Below are 17822 nucleotides of genomic sequence, written 5' to 3' on the forward strand. Positions count from 1 at the left end.
CCCACCTATATTCACTTTTAAAATGCAAAATGGGGTTAACTGTGTTTTTTCTTGTTATAGACAAAAGTCTTTCATATAGGGTTTTTCTCAAATGCACCTCCATAATTTCTAAGCACACACAAAACTTTATTGAAAATTTGAGTCCCTTTTATTCTATTTTAGCTTATTTACTTCATAGTTATCATCCAGAATAGCAGATAAAAATATTTTTAAAGATAAGAGGAATGATGAGAGACTGTATAGAGTATTTTCCTGTATAAAGAATTGTTGCTCTTCTCATATTATTAATTGTTTTGGGCAACTCATAAAGTTGGTGGACTTTGTGTTTCTCTCCATATCTTAAATATTCATTAATTGAAATACCACATATTGTACTAATTTGTCTCTTCTTTTGTGGAGACTCTTCAAAAGTCAAATGATTTAATGTTCTTCTTGAGAAAGGTTGACAGTTTGTCTGTTATACTGATTTTGAACTAATAGCAATAATTCTTTACTTCTGATTCACTCATAATGCAGAGAAAGCAAGTTATCTTACTGTACAAAATAAATGTCAGCAGAAATGAAATCTAATGTTAGCAGAAGTCTCCTATCACTGATTCGTAGACTTCTAAGTGACTTCCCATTAATTTATAAAGATGTAGAGAGTAAGAAAAAGAGTTCAAACTGGTTGAATATAAATTGTGTAAAATAAATTTTAAGCAATAAAGAATTAGAAGATTAATGATAAAAATATTATTATAATACTCATTTTATAAGCATTCAGCCATTTTAAGGTTATCTACAGGGTGTTTAATATTCTGAAAAAAAATATATATTTATATATGATTTTTATTTCTACTTGCTTATAGGATAAACATGATTACCAGAGGAAATCTCTTGAAGAGGGAAAAAAACATTATATTATAAAATCAACTTGTAAGGACAAGCAGAGTATATTCAAAATCATACTGCACAGTATCTTGAATCCCGCATTTGTATTCATCACTTCCCTATCCTTGTGGTAAATATTATCGATGCCTCAAATTCTAAGTCTCTCAAGTATATTTACAGTTTCTTCCTTTAGAATGTTGACAAAGACATCAATTATACCTTTGTACCTATTTCGTGATAGGCCATTAACTTTTTGATCTATTTACTTCACCAACTCACATAGCTTTTTCAGATTTGAACCCCTCTCAGCTTGTCCCTTCTCCCTTGATTTTTCCATCATTTGCTTTGACCTTAGTTGAAGAGGGCAGTATTAGCTTCACTCAAACCCCTACCTTCTTTTCTGCTGCCTACTGCCTCCCCAAGTCTGTACTCAGACGCTCAACTCCAGAGCAGTTTTGGATCAGGGAAACAGTATCTATTGGAGGAAAGCAATAATAAACAGAAAACCATAATAATTACTGTCTTCTCATCCTTTCCAAATGACTAGATGATGGTATTCAAGGTTGACTGATCATTTTGTGCAGAGTGAAACCATGGAAAGTGTCTCCATGGAGCAAAGAACAAAAGGCCAAGGAGGCTACTTCTTTGAAAGTCTTAAGAGAAAAGAAGTTTTCAATCAGCACCAAGAATTCAACAGTCCCCTGACCTCCCACAGTGATGATCCCATGGGAGGGAGTAGAAGGCCTATTCAGTGGCTTACAGTTTAAAACACCATTATAAACCTTTCTGTAGAAACTTCAGCAATGAAGTTATTTGGCAACCTTTAACTTCCCCCGTGTTTTCTCTGGAAGCTGTAAAATAGATTTTTCTTTATCTCATATGAATTGCACATGTCTATTAAAAATTGGGAGAGATAATAATGTGCTTAGCATTTCAACCTTTACAGAGAATATTGAACTTGTTTTCATTAAAACAGAGGCAAGCTTAAATAATGGATCTTGCCACTGTGCTGCATGTGTGAAAGTAAATGGATTAGCTCAAAATACAGAAATGAAGTACCTGCCTACAAGCACAAAGGAAGAAAAAAATATCTTCTCTTTCATTGTGCAAGACCACCTATGTATATGCTCTTTGCATTGGTTACCATATGTAGAGGCATGGGTTTGACTTGGGATATATTTGGACAGATACCATTAATCTCTTTTTTATAAAGGCTGAAAAATATAATTTCTCTGAAATAGTTTAGTTTTTGTGATCAGACCAGGATAGGTTCAAATCCTTACTCTATGACTATCCTTGCAGCTGTGGGCAATTATTTCCATGTTACTAATCTGTAGAGTAAATAATAATATCTACCTTTCAGGGTTTTATGAAGATTCGACATAATATTAGTGTATTAGTAGTATATAATACAGGGTTACTGATTTAACTAAGCTCTCAATAAATGTACTTAAGAGAAATGTGGCAACATGCAAGTATACCCATGTGTTTTTTAAATCTATTTAGTTTATATTGGACATAGCTAAGAAATGGGGACATGATGGAAATATGAAATAAAATACATATTTTCTTATGTAGGGCTTATAGTCTAGTTAGGAAGACAGCATTATGTACATCTCATTTATATAGCATTACAAATATATATATATTTATGAAAAGAATAGAGCAGCTGTTCTTACCTATGAGTAGGTGGTATTAGGTCAGCCCATAGAAAAAGGGTCAACAGTTTGAGATGAGAAGGATAAATAAGGATTGTTAAGGCAAGGAAGGCTGGGGGAAATTGAAATTACAAATCTAGCCCAGAGAGTCTGAGCAGAAGATACTATTACTGCTTTCAGAGAACTGACCAGACATGGGAATTGAGTGGTAGGTGGTAACTGATGACCTAGTGAGGGGGACAGTGGCCAGATTATGTGGGACCTAGTGGCCATTTAAAGGATTTCCTTTGTCCAAAGAGCTGTGGGATATTGATGAAAGGTTTAAAGCAGGAGAGATAGGATCTTATTTTTAAAATATCACTCCAATTGCTTTGATGGAGTTGACTCAAAACCATGTCTGAACAGTTGGTAGCAGAGAGAAAATACTGAACTGTCCAGAGATAGGCATATGACCCAAGAAGGGTCAACCAGTGTTGTTTCCACAATATAGATGCTGGGAGATAGGAAGCAAAGTTCTTTTACCTGTACTCATAAATGTGAGAACGCTCTCATGCAGGGCTAACCATTATTAATAAAGAAAAAGCTTGCTGAAGAAAGCAGAATCCAGCAATACAGAAGGATTGCATTCTGGTGATGTTTAACCTCTACATTCATCTCTGCCTGAAGGGCCATCCCCTGCACTACTCAGTTCTGTGAACTCATATGCTCTCGTTTCTTTTCTTTTTTGCCTTTTAACTATATTTATTATTTTCTTTGTTATATGAAAAGACTTAAAGCTTATACAATTATGGTCAAGTCTTATATTTCTCAGTTTTATTGAGATCAGGTTACTTATTGTTTAAGTCAAAGCTGTACAAAGTGATTTGATATGCAGATATACCGTAAATGTTTTCAGTTAATATATCCTCCACCTCACATAATTAGCATTTTGTTGTGGAGGTGGTGAAAACATTAAAACTCTACTCTCATAGCAACTTTCACGTATAAAATAGAGTTTTGTTAACTATAGTCCTTAAGCTGTACCTTAGATCCTCAGTATGTGTTCATCCTGCAACTTAAAGTTTGTAGATCATATGGTGATTCTCTTTTTTTTTTTTTTTTTTGCCATTTCTAGGGGCACTCCCATTTCTAGGGCATGTGGATGTTCCTAGGCTAGGGGTCGAATCGGAGCTGTAGCCACTGGGCTACGCCAGAGGCACAGCAACACCGGATCTGAGCCGCGTCTGCAACCTACACCACAGCTCACGGCAACCCGGATCCTTAACCCACTGAGCAAGGCCAGGGATCAAACCCACAACCTCAGGGTTCCTAGTCGGATTTGCTACCCACTGAGCCACGACAGGGACTCCGGTAATTCTATTTTTAAGTTTTTGAGGAACCTGTGTACTGTTTTCCATCCTGGCTACCCCGATTTACATTCCAGCAACAGTACACCAGAGGTCCCTTTTCTCCACATCCTCATTAGCACTTGTTATCTATTCTCTTTTTGATAACAGCCATTCTAAAAGGCATGAGATGATAATCTCACTGTAGTTTCACTTTGTATTTCTCTGATGATTTGTGATGTTGATCTCCTTTTCATGTACATGTTGGCATCTGTACGTCTTTGGAGAAATCTCTATTCACACCCTCTGCTAATTTTTATTTATTTATTTATTTATTTATTTATTTATTTATTTATTTATTTATTTACTTTTTAGGACTGCACTTAGGGGTTGAACAGAGCTGCAGCTGCTGGCCCGTGTCACAGCCACAGCAATGCTGGATCCGTGCTGTGTCTGTGACCTACACTGCAGCTCACAGCAATGCCGGATCTGTAACCCACTGAATGAGGCCAGGGATCAAACCCATGTCCTCATGGATACTAGTTGGATTCATTACCACTGAGCCATGATGGGAACTTCCCCTCTGCCCATTTTTAAACCAGATTGTTCTTTGTTCTGTTATTTTTAAAAAATATACCTTGGATATTAATGCCTTATTCAGATACATGATTTGTAAATATTTTTTCCCATTCTATAGGTTGCTTTTCCATTTTGTTGATTGTTTTTGCTGTTGTTTTTGTTTTGTTTTTGCAAGGCAGAATCTTTTTGGTTTGATGTAGTTCCACTTATTTTTGCTTTTGTTGCTTCTGTTTTTGGGGTGGTACACATAAAGTCATTGCCAATACCAATGTCAAGGAACTTATCGTGAATATTTCTTCTAGGAATATTATAGTTTTGGTCTTATTTTAAAGTCTTTACTGTGAGTAGTGTAAGACAGGGGTCCAATTTCATTCTTTCGTATGTGAATACCCATATTTTCTCAACATCATTTATTGAAGAACAATTCTTTCCTCATTGACTATTCTTATCTCCCTTATCAAATATTAGTTAAACTTATGTGTGGATTTATTTCTGGTCTCTTAATTCTGCTCCATTTTTCTATGTGTCTGTCTTCATGCCAGTAGCATACTGTTCTGATTATTATGCCTTTGAAATATCATTTGAAATCAGGAAGTGTGATGCCTCCAGCTTTGTTCTTTCTCAAGATCATTCTGTCCATTCAGGGTCTTTGGAGTTCCATATAAATTTTTCTATCTCAGTGAAAAATGTCACTAGAATTTTGATAGGAATTTAACTGAATCTGTAGATGGTTTTGGGTAGTGTGGACTAGATATACAATGGGTTGAATGAAATTCTGAATCTAATTTTTAATAGCTCCAAACATTGGGGATATTATTCAACTTTCCGAATAGCTGTATATTCATCTGAAAAATCGTGATAATTATGCTTTACAGGGTGGGGATGATGCTTAAACTATATAGATTAAGACAGAGGCTGGTGCTTTTACACTATTTAGAGGAAATATTGCAGACACCTAAAATCAGTGAGAAGAGATGGATTTTTCAGTATATATTTGATCAATATCCTAATCAATTGAAGATTTTTTAGAAGTATGCTATACCAAAACTTCTAGATGGGTTTTCAATTTAGTTTTAAAGTGCTAGAAGACAAAATTTAAGACTGTGCCAAGATCATAAACATAAAAAGAAAGAGAACAACATATCCATTAAACTAGATAAAACATATGTTTGTCTATCAAAGGACAGAAATTTTGAAAATTACTTATAGAAGGAAAGCTATACATAGCATTTTTAAGAGAAAAACATTAATGTATTTAATTTGTAATAAACTCTTTCAATTCAGAATTGAAAATGGATAAAGCTCATAATTATATAATTTATAGGAGAAGAAATATAAATGATCAGTCAAAACATAAAAAGAGGCTCACCAAAAAACATGAAAAGACCTCTTTTTCACATTTCATATCATCAAAATTTAAAACCACAGACAATATCCAGTGTTGTAAAGAGTAGTGGAAAATATTCCTTATCAAACATTGTTTAGGACAAGTGTAAACTAATCTAGTATTTTTGAAACATGATGTTGCAATATATCCTAAAATTTATTATATATCACCTCATTTCACAGAAATTCCACTTGTCAACATTTATCCCAAGGAAACAGCCCCATAGTGCAAAACACTTTATAAACTAAGATTCACATTAGGCACTATAAATATGAAAAATAGAAAATAAATTACTGTTAATATGACATTCAATGAATATTTTTATATATAGCTTTTAAAAATACGAAGAAAGAGCTCTATATATTGATATGGAAAATCCTCATAACATATTAAGTAGAAGGCTTAGATGGCTACATAGTATTTAAAAATATATGGTATGATCCAGTTTATATATGAAAATATGTTTCTTATCTATCTACCAAAATTATATGTTTACATATTTCTACTGTTTTGATTTCTAAAAATGATTAGAACATCCTATTATAATTAGAAAAATATACTATTATTTCCACTTTGAAAGGTAATTATGAATGTAATTTCTCATTTATGTTGGTTGAAGTGTATATGGGAAAATATTTTTAAAATATAGAGATGCATGAGTTCAAATGTAACTCAGGTCCTGAAAGTTTGGTGTAATATTTATCTCTTCACTATTTATATTCTGATGTTAAAAATCAATTCCTAAATATTTAAAGAAACTTCAAATACTTTTATAAACCTACTCTAAAACTCTTTCTAACCAGTACTGTTTTGTTCCTACCATAACCATATAAATAAAGGAGGCAGAAAGTATTCCAGCCTTTCAAATCCTGGAGTTTCTCTCAATCTCCATCTCTTCAAACCATTAAGTCTGCTTTAAAATTTCTGACTTAAAAGAGCAATATTTTTCAAGCTATGGCCGTACTTTGTAGACGAGCTGAAGAGTTGCTTTATTGTCATTACTGTTTTAAGCCATGTTGAACTCCAAAAAACTGTGTTAAAAATCAAGGCTGTTTTTTTTGTTTTGTTTTGTTTTAGGCTACGAAACCAATATACAGATTTAGATCAGAGAATTTTACGGTGACTTTGTGTATATGCATGTGTATATATTTGAGGGCTGGTTACATGTATGCGTGTTGTTTAAGTAGGTGCATACACACATTATGCTATAAAGCTCATGTAGCCGTATGTCTTGAAATGGATAAGTGTGTGTGCTTGTGTAAATCTTGTGTGTAGCATATTAGAATATGTTTAAATGCAATATTACGGTACATTTAAAATGAAGCAAAAATTAAATTATCCTATTTTCAGGTAATACTATGATGATAAAATGGCTTTAATCACATAGGTAGCCATTACAGGCTCAATGTAAACATCAGCAACACCCCAGAGATCAAGTTTATAGTGTAATTACATTTCTAAGAATGCAGGATCCAAGGTACAAGAGACTAAAACTCAAATTTTAATAAATATATTTCATGCAAAAGTTGTTTTCTCTAAGATGTTAAAAAATAAAAAAGATGCTTAATTTATACTATAGCACCATAAACTGCTTTATTATAAATGCTTCATTTCTTCCTGAAACTGTGTTTACCTTATGTTAGATTTTTAGTCTATTATTATCAATTATTTTTTACTCTGTCTCAGTTGTTTCAAAAGTTTAGGAGTCTTAAAGAGATATAGAATAATTAAATTTTTCCTGTCTTACTTTTTTATATTTAACTTTTTTCCGGCATTTTCTTTTCCTATTTACTTAGTATTTGGGTTCACAGAAGGTTAAAGAAAGGATTTATAAATGATTAAATGAGTCAGAGAAAAATGTTTTTCCCTGATTCTTTTTATTTATTTATTTATTGTCTTAATAGTTAAATCCTTTCTTTGAAAGGTAGTAGTACTATATATTTTTTTTTCTTTAAATGGTTGCACCTGCCTGCATATGGAAGTTCCTGGCTAGGGGTCAAATCAGAGCTGCAACTCCAGGCCTATGCCACAGCCACAGCAACACCAGATGCGAGCTGCATCTGTGACCTACACCACAGCTTGCAACAGCACTGAATCCTTAAACCACTGAACGAGGCCAGTGATTGAACTGGCATCCTCATAACACTATGTCAAGTTCTTAGCCCCGGAGCCACAACAGGAACTCCTGTTTCATATTGTTGTTGAAGGAAATGGAAAAAAAAAGGAGAGTATCACCCTGACTTACAGAAATAGTTATAAACTAATGATGAAAATTATTCCATATTACTTCCATGAATGACTTAATTTGGAGAATGTATAGACACAATGTTGAATAAGAAGCTTAAATAGTAGAGGAAAAAAAAAATCAGATTTTCTGTCAGGACTAAGAATTACAAAACCAAGGGAACAATCCAGGCTTAATGAAAGGATAAATGTCATGATACATGTACATGAATATCTTGATATATAGGATTTTATATTTCTTGATTCTATGAGGAACAGGAGAATATATAAGAAATTAAGTTCACTCAAAACAGGAATCTCATGTTGCAATATATCGCTTTTCTCTGGAAAATGTTTTAAAGTTCTTCACAAATTATAAGCTATATTTTACAAAAATGTCTAGCCTGAGGTACCTTAAGCCCTTTTTTGTACAAGGCAGGTTATCAACAAAGTAATTAATTCATTGACTACTTTACTTAGTTTTTTTTTTTTTTTTGTGCCCACCTGCAGCATGCAGAAGTTCTCAGTCCAGGAACAGAACATGGACCACAGCAGTGATAATGCCGAGTCCTTAACCTGCTGAGTCACCAACAAAGTCCTTACCTTAATAAATTAATATCATGTTGGCCTCTTAAGAGTTTACATTTTTAAAACATGCCCTGTACCATCCATTCGCAAACTTAATGAATTTAATCATTATGTGCTTATATCCTTGTGATTGTTCCAATGGTGAGATCAGAGAAGCAAGAAGACTGCCTAAGAGCAAAATGTTCCTTAAGGAATGTGACTTTTCGAAAGGACTGGCTTACTATGACCACAGGAACATGCATTTGTAAACAGATTATTTGAATTCTAAGTCTTTATATTTCATATTTATCATAAGTCAGTCACTGCTATATGCATAGTGGTGGCACTTGCAGGATGTAGAGGAAAGTAGTACTCAGAAGGAAAGCAAGGAAGAATTAAGTATTAATCATTGGAATATCAAAGTAGAAGATAGGAATGACTTAGTTATATACTCATGAAAACATTATTTGCTTCTATGCAACAAAGGAGTGATAGAGTGGATCAATAAGTAACAAAATAAATTTTAAAAAATTCTTACAAAAATGCATTTATGAAATGAATTTTCTTTTTGAATAAGCAATTTCTAGAACAGCATTTTTTGCACATTTCTGAAGAACACGTCTATTTTCACCACCTCTAAATGGCAAATACTTTGTTATTCTGTATTATCAAATTCACTGAAACAAAAAGCAAACATAAAATTGAACAGGGAGTTCCCGTCGTGGCGCAGTGGTTAACGAATCCGACTAGGAACCATGAGGTTGCTGGTTCGGTCCCTGCCCTTGCTCAGTGGGTTAACGATCCGGCGTTGCCGTGAGCTGTGGTGTAGGTTGCAGACGCGGCTCGGATCCCGCGTTGCTGTGGCTCTGGTGTAGGCCGGTGGCTACAGCTCCGATTCAACCCCTAGCCTGGGAACCTCCGTATGCCGTGGGAGCGGCCCAAGAAATAGCTAAAAAGACAAAAAATTAAATTAAATTAAATTAAATTAAATTAAATTAAATTAAATTAAATTAAACAGAGGAGATTTCCATACACTGATTGGATACAAGGAATTACCTGGGATCCTTCTTAAATATATAAATTCCCAGCTTCCACTTTTACTTATCGAATCAAAATCTCCAAAGGCAGCAAAATTAGGCAAGATTTGAGAACATGAAATATATTATAAAAAGTCAACCATTCTGATTATTTTATACCAACGTTGTTTTAAGCATTGAGAAGAGGGGCAACAATTCTGACCTGCTGTTAATTTTAATTGTTTGATCCAGTGTAGAACTGCATAAAACATTCAAAGTTTCTATGTTTTAATGTCTGGGTAATGTACTTACTACAGTTTTCAGCTTTCCTGTTGTCCCGAATCACTATTCTTTGGTTGATGGTGCTGAAGAGTGTTGTCCAGTTAATGGTATGATAATAACACAGGTTGCTGTTGTCTGTGATATAGATGTTTCCTGCACTGATTTCCTTCAGGGACTGGAATTGTAGAGAAGTGATGCCCTGTTGCTTGAGGATAAGCAGGGAAAGGCCACTAAAGAGAGGGGATAGGAAAAAAATGAAACAATAAGAACTGTTTTCTGGCTATGATATGCATTCTTGAAGTAAAATAAGGATATCATGTTTTATTCCTAAAGGAAAATTAATAGAGAGTAAAAAAAGATTGAATCAATAAATCTGTGCTCTGAATATTATTTCTTTATATTCTTTACACCGACAGATTTAAAAGTAATCATCTGACACCCCCTAAAAATGTCCATCTTTTAGAATTATGAATATCAATGATATCTCTCACTGTTTATGTATTTACCACGGATGTATCTGCTCAATGCCTTCCCTCCTACCCCTTGAAGGTCCTTCTTAAGGTCCTCAAAAATGAAATATTGTATTAATAACAAGTAATAAATATTTATGGGTTGATAGTTTATCTACCCAAAATAAGTTAAATGTTATAAATTTTACTCTATTTAATAGATTTACACGCACTTTCAGAGGGCAAATATCATAGATATTTAGCTTTAACATATACCTCAGGAACCAAAGCATGGCTGTAATAGCTGAAAAATGTCTAAGTAAGGATAGGAGATGTTAAAATCAAAGAGAATAGTAAAATTAAACTAAATATTTAAAAAATACTCAGAAGGCTTGGACAACTGAGAAAGCATCTCTAAAAGTTAAATAACAACCACACTGTTTAAACAAATTATCATTTCAAGGAACTTGTTTCTGTTTCAACATAGTCCATATTTTATAATTAAATTATTTTCCATTCTCTAAATAATAAATGTGTTTCTGACATTTCAATTAACTTATGAACATTATTTTACATTTTAGAGATCAAAGCTGTCCCCTTTTGCTTCATTATAAATCTACATATGTTTTGCTTTTAATATTCAGAATTTTTTCATGAGTTATATATAAATGCATGGAGAACAATGACATGCATTTATTTAATGTGCGTGTGTGTGTGTGTGTGTGTGTGTGTGTGTGTGTGTGTGTGTGTGTGTATCCAGCTCAGTTGTAATTCACTCTTTCAAATCTTTGCTCCCATCATAACCACTCTTTATTGTTGTTTACAATGTGAGCATGATAATACAATAATTTATAATGTTTTATTTAATGGATGGTAAAAATGGTTCCACATAGCACTTGAATAGATTATATCTTTCAACTGTAATTTTTTATTAAGCACTTTTACCTTTTATATTTTAGGACCTCTTATAGATATAACTTTTCATAGCAAAATTCTATGGACTTTCTGTGAACCATTATTACAGAATATTTGATGATAATATTGATCTTAGGTATCCTTCAGATTTAAGGAAATAAATTTAATCAAAATCTCTTAAATAAATCAACTTTTAACTGTTCACAAATAATAATTTCATGAAGATGAAATCTGAAGAAAAAGAAAAGCCATGGCTTAATAAATATTAAAATATATATATTTATTATGTGAATAAAAAATATTGACATTAGAACTTTACAACAGTATACCTCTGAGCTCTGATTTTCTGCCATTACCAGCAGTGCATGAAAGATTGTGGACCAGTTCCTAAAATATCAGCTCTCTGATGCTTCATTCAAATGATAGCTCCAGAGACAAAATGAGAACCTCCCAGTAAAATGGCATTTGTATCACACACTGGCATGATTACCAAGTCATTCAACCCTATCTTTTAATTATTATAACATATGATCAAAAGAGTTCCAATTTTATGGTTCACAGTATGTACTCCATACCTACAAAATGCTAATATTACTTTAAGTGATAGGTAGTTGAAAAATCAAACTGTATTCTTTAAAGTGCAATCAGGAGTATTCTTTGCTGAGCTTTCCTTTGGAATTTAAAGTGGAAAACCAACACTTCTAGAATGAGCAAATCAGTCTAATGGACTTTGACACAATGTACACAGGAAGGCGAGAGACTTGTAACTTTGAACATACACACCCACCTATAGAGTACTCTTCCACCAATAGTCACCAGGTTAGAAAAAACACTGAAGTCGGTCATGTTTGGGGGCCATGATTGTATGTTCAAGAAACCTACAAAAGATAAAGGGAATAAAAGAATTCAGAATATCATTGTCTTAGTGACTGCTTAATACTAATTATTCTTGAACTACAGTGAAAATGCGAGGTAAGAAAAAGGTAACACGTGTTCCTATTTTTGAATCTCTTTTTTTCTCTCATTTCTTCTTTCAAGATTTAGTGTCAAGTTTCTGGGCTGCAATACTCAATAGATAATGAATGTCAAAATAATGAACAACAAGAATATATGTTTCTCAGACATACATAATCGTATGACTATATCGCTTATTTACTGATTTCTTTATTATTTTTAAAGTATAGTTGATTTACAATGCTGTGCTGATCTCTACTGTAGAGCAAAGCGACTCAGTCATACTCATATACACACACACACACACACACACACACACACACGCACACATATATATACATGTACATTCTTTTTTAAAGTATTCTTTTTCCATCATGGTCTATTCCAGGTGATCAGATAACTTTATAAAGTTTTATGTAATCTTTTTTTTTTGCTTTTTAGGGCCACACCCACGGCATATGGATAGGTGAGGGTCAAATTACAGCTACACCTGCTGGCCTACACCACAGCCACAGTAATGGAGGATCTGAGCAGTGTCTGTGACTTACACCACAGCTCATGGCAACACTGGATCCTTAACCCAATGAGTGAGGCCAGGGATGGAACCCTTAATGTCATGGTTACTACTTGGATTTTTGTTTCCACTGCACCACAATGGGAACTCTGAGTTTCATATGATTCTTAATTTGACTTATTCTTCTAAAAGAAAAAAAAAATTGTCTAACTAGTCAAAGAGAAAAAAGTTTCAATTTCTCTGAAATCTTTGCCACCTTATCTATTCACTTACAATACCAGCTATCTTGCATTTTAAGACATTTATGTATATACTTAACTCTTCACTTGATTTTACATTCTTTGATAGCAAATCCATGTCTGATTCATGTCTGTAAGCCTCATATCACCTACCATGACAGCACTGAACATAATAGGACTTCAATTAATATGTGTTAAATGAATCCTACATTTCCCATTATTAACAGTGCTTGTAGAAAGTAAATAGAAAAACATGGACTCAAAGATCCATTGACATTTGCAAAATCAGTAACAACAAAATTTCAAGGATGGTTTATTTTTTTAATTCCACAGGTTTTCAAAATGTGCACAAATGCTAAGGAATAATGACACCTGTCGCTTAAAATGATTTCCGTTTTTAGAACTAGAATTTGCTTTGAAAATTTCCATACTGCATATTTCCAACAAAATGCTAAAATTCACATAGCTCATTGCACAACAAACTCACTTAAAAAAATTACCTGTTATCTCTCGGACTGTCCGAAAGACATTCAATTTCTCTGGGTCTATGGCTTCAATTGCATTGTAAGGATCCCTAGAAAATCAAGAAGAAATAAAGCCAAATTTAAAATTAGATAAAGGAGTGATCATTTGAGAAATGTGACAATAATAATTTCATTCAAACTGAACTTTAATTAGCAATAGGAAGGTTAGTATGTTTTATACAATTTTTTTTCTATACTAAAGTAGAAGGGGATTAAAAGGTGCTTTGAGGACTTTTGATGACACAGATATAAATTCTTCATTGGAGGCTATTCTAGATTCAGAGGAATGGTTTAATCTGACTCTCCCAAGGAAACCTCCAAATATACCTATTCTACTTTTTAACCATCTTATTTTATTTTGCCTTTAAAAGTTTATTCTTAATTGGGAAAATGTATTCTGCAGATAAATTATGCTTTTATGAGAATAATTGCCTTTTGGGCTCCTCAAAACATATTAAGTCATTAATAGAACCTATAACTTCATAAGGATAAAAAATATAGAAAGTCAATTTGCTTTTTCTGATTCTTCGCATTTATCTATTAGTGTAATCTTTTTCCTATCTTATATTTATGTTCACTGTCATACCACAGGAATGATTTTGCCTCCATTTATATAAACCATACTAATATTTGAAAATAAATTTACAATAAATTTGACAATATTCAAACAATGTTGTAAATTTTGGAGATTTTTTTAAAAAATGTCATCTCCCAATGAACAAGTATATTTTTGTAATTAATGTTATTAGTACATGGATGTCTTGTCTTTTTAAAAGTGAATATAAAACACATTTAAAGTTAAATAGATAATAGATTTTTTTCTGAATTTTTCATCTTAGGAAATGTTTATTATATGTTGACCATACAAAATAATTGCATACTTGAATATTAAGCCAAATATAAACATAATATGGTATATTTCTTGGTGTTTTAAGCATGACCTTCAGATTTCCTTAAGGAATATACAGCAATTTTTTTCAAACTTTCACTACTTTAAAATTTATTTTATGCTATTCTGGGCAAGAAGAAGCCTCATATTAAATATATGCTTCAGATAAAAATTAAATTCTATTCATTGGCCACTTCTCTAGAGAAATCAAACTTCAAAAACAAACTAGGCTTTTTTAGCAGTGTATATCCATCTGCAGCTAACAACTGAATTTCATTCTTGCTCTGGACATCTGCTGTTTTACGAGTCTCTGAGAACCTTCTTTTTCATATGGGGAATTAAAACTAGGATACAATGATCTATTGGAGGCTATTAGTCAAGGGGCTCCAACAATCCCTTGACAAACAGATAAGTATATGATCTGTGTTCCAAGAATTTGGGTCTGAATCCACTGGCATTGATACATCCTGGCATTAGAGATTTGAAAATATTCTCTATTAGTTCAGCAAACTTAATCTCTGGAACCACTTTGTACTAACTCAGCCTGGTTCATCAGCATATTCTATACAGTGAACCATTCCATATCTTTAAAACAAAACAAAAACAAAAAATGTACTTGATGAAATTACTGTTTTAAACTAAGAAAAACTAAGACATACAATTGATACAATATACTACTTGTTTAACATGGAGTGTTTGTAGAAGGCTCGGAAATACTATAAATGTGTTTCCCTGTATTTCACATGTAATTAAGAATTTCCTCAATGTGACATGAATACCTTTCAAAAACTTAAAAGACTAATTTAAACATTCTGGCAAACTCTATTTGTAGCTGAAGATATAGAGAATGAATATCTATACTTTTGGTGAATATGAAGTCACAAAATTAGGTTCACCATGTGGGAAAATTCTTATTGCTATCATTTTTTAATGTACAAAGACTTTTGCATGCAGAGGAAATATCAGCTCTGTAGTAGTAGAATACACTTGGAACATTTGTTCTTTGATGAAAAGCAGTATCTAGAACAGTTCTAGTCATATAATCAAATATGCTCTCTTTGTTGAGAAACACTCAACAGTTCCGAGCAAGCATGCCATAACAGGGTCAGTCCAAATCTTTACTTAAAACACTGCCAGGCCGAGCAAGCACAGCATAACAGGGTCAGTCCAAATCTTCACTTAAAACACTGCCAGCAGTTCCTGTCGTGGCGCAGTGGTTAACGAATCCGACTAGGAACCAAGAGGTTGAGGGTTCGGTCCCTGCCCTTGCTCAGTGGGTTAACGATCCGGCGTTGCCATGAGCTGTGGTGTAGGTTGCAGATGTGGCTCGGATCCCGCGTTGCTGTGGCTCTGGCGTAGGCCGGTGGCTACAGCTCCGATTAGACCCCTAGCCTCAGAACCTCCATATGCCGCGGGAGCGGCCCAAAGAAATAGCAAAAAGCCAAAAAACAAACAAACAAAACAAAACAAAAAAAACAAAAAAACACTGCCAGGTTGCCAGGAATAAAATGAATCCCGGTCTGTTCACATGAAGCCCAATGGACCATAGACTTTTTATATACTTAATTTCAGAGATTCAGAACTCCCATAAAGTAAGTTGACAGACCACCTCTACAACTTCAAAGTAACCCTAGGGAGTTTCATCCTGCAGCCACTTGAAATCCATAGTATTTTAAAATCAAGAATTTTCCTAGCTAAATTCAGGGCCATGAAAAAGAACAGTTATGTCTGTCCTGCCATTGTCCTGTCCAAAATAAAACTCAGGATATTGAGCAAGAAACCTATTTTTATACTTCCATTTAAATCACTTTATTGTTTCACCAAACTTGTTATCTGTTTTCCATTGCCTATTATCATTTGTCGATCATCTAAGAGATTTCTTGTTAGTGTCTCACTGTGACACAGCAGGGACGTGCTTATTTGGTAAGCATTTTATTCCTCTCATACTATGCACATGAACATTTTATGACATGAGAAGATACAAAAGGGGATCCTATGGATAACCTTTAAACACTGAATTTTGTCTGTGGTTCTCATTCTAAATAAGGAAATAAGAGTGCCTTGTTTATTTCCAGCAGTGGCAGTATCGTGCTATAGATGGAACATATTTAACTTTCCTGAGTTCTTTTATCTGTTAACATTTTAATTGACAACTTGATAGTAAATTTATTTTGGAAGAATTTTTTTTTAAAGTATGATATTTTAATAGATAATACAAAGGATTTTGGGAGTTCCCGTCATGGCACAGTGGAAAGGAATCTGACTAGGAATCATGAGGTTGCAGGTTCCATCCCTGGCATCGCTCATTGGGTTAAGGATCTGGCGTTGCCATGGGCTGTGGTGTAGGTCGCAGATGCGGCTCAGATCTGGCATTGCTGTGGCTGTGGCATAGGCCAGCAGCTGCAGCTCCAAATAGACCCCTAGTCTGGGAACCTCCATATGCCATGTGTGCGGCCCTAAAAAGCAAAATAAAAAAAATAACAATAATAAAAAAAGGATTTTGCCTTTCTATTAAAGAAATACTAGGGGTCGAATCAGAGCTATAGCTGCCACCCTCACGCCACAGCCAGAGCAACACTGGATCCCTGATGTACTGAGTGAGGCCAGGGATTGAACCTGCAGCCTCATGGGTACTAGGCAGACTCATTTTCACTATGCTACAATGGGAACTCACCCTATTTCTTTTAAGCAAAACATGCATCCTATTAAAAATTAGTAGAAAATTGAGAGTAAGGGGAATTAAGTGAAGTAAAACATTTTGTTAATTTATTAAAATCTTTGTTTATAATGTCTTGTACTATTCACCCTTAAAATCTCTCTCTGTCTGTATACACATATTACAGACAGGAATACACAAATGCCCATACTAGGTATCTAAGACATTGAGACGTCTAAGACCTACTCAATCAACTTTATACTAATATTTTCCTAAGATGAGAGTGAAAGAAACCCTTCAGAATATGTTTCATGTTGACATGAGACTAGAAATGAGGAACAAAACATATATTTAACATACATTTTAATCCTGGAAAATGCTTTATATATTATACTTGAAACATAATAATAGCAATTACAATGTTAAATTTAAGTGCTATAACTAAGGACAAATAATAGTTTTCTGAAGTAGGAAGTATGATTTATCATAAAGTAAATACTGCCATTTTAAATAACTTTGACTTTATTTTGTTTCCAATAATCCGTGAAATAATATATACTGCACTATGTACTGTGCTATAAACTAGGTATGAAATAGAATTATTGATATTTTCCTCTTGAACCACCTTTTCCTTTTGCTTTTTTTTTAACTTTCATTTTTTGGGGGGTTAGTTTTGTTGTTGTTGTTACTTTGTCATTCATTATTAATCCATTTCTCAACCTTTACAGTAGAAGGCCCTGCTTGCCATGGATGCCATACACCTCAATGCAGACTG

The 17822-nt window shown here is 33.6% G+C and overlaps 1 protein-coding gene across 1 annotated transcript in view; it reads right to left on the minus strand.

Annotated features, from left to right (window-relative positions):
- Nucleotides 1–17822, minus strand: part of ERBB4 (erb-b2 receptor tyrosine kinase 4) — a 1133324-nt gene that overhangs the window by 290116 nt on the left and 825386 nt on the right. The window contains exons 10-12 of the mRNA XM_047773400.1: nt 13479–13552; nt 12059–12149; nt 9938–10137 (exon numbers count right to left, since the gene is read on the minus strand). Coding sequence (XP_047629356.1) covers nt 9938–10137; nt 12059–12149; nt 13479–13552 — 365 coding nt within the window. The remainder of the gene's footprint in view (nt 1–9937; nt 10138–12058; nt 12150–13478; nt 13553–17822) is intronic.

Source organism: Phacochoerus africanus, chromosome 3 (genome assembly GCF_016906955.1).
Source record: "Phacochoerus africanus isolate WHEZ1 chromosome 3, ROS_Pafr_v1, whole genome shotgun sequence".
Taxonomy (NCBI): domain Eukaryota; kingdom Metazoa; phylum Chordata; class Mammalia; order Artiodactyla; family Suidae; genus Phacochoerus; species Phacochoerus africanus.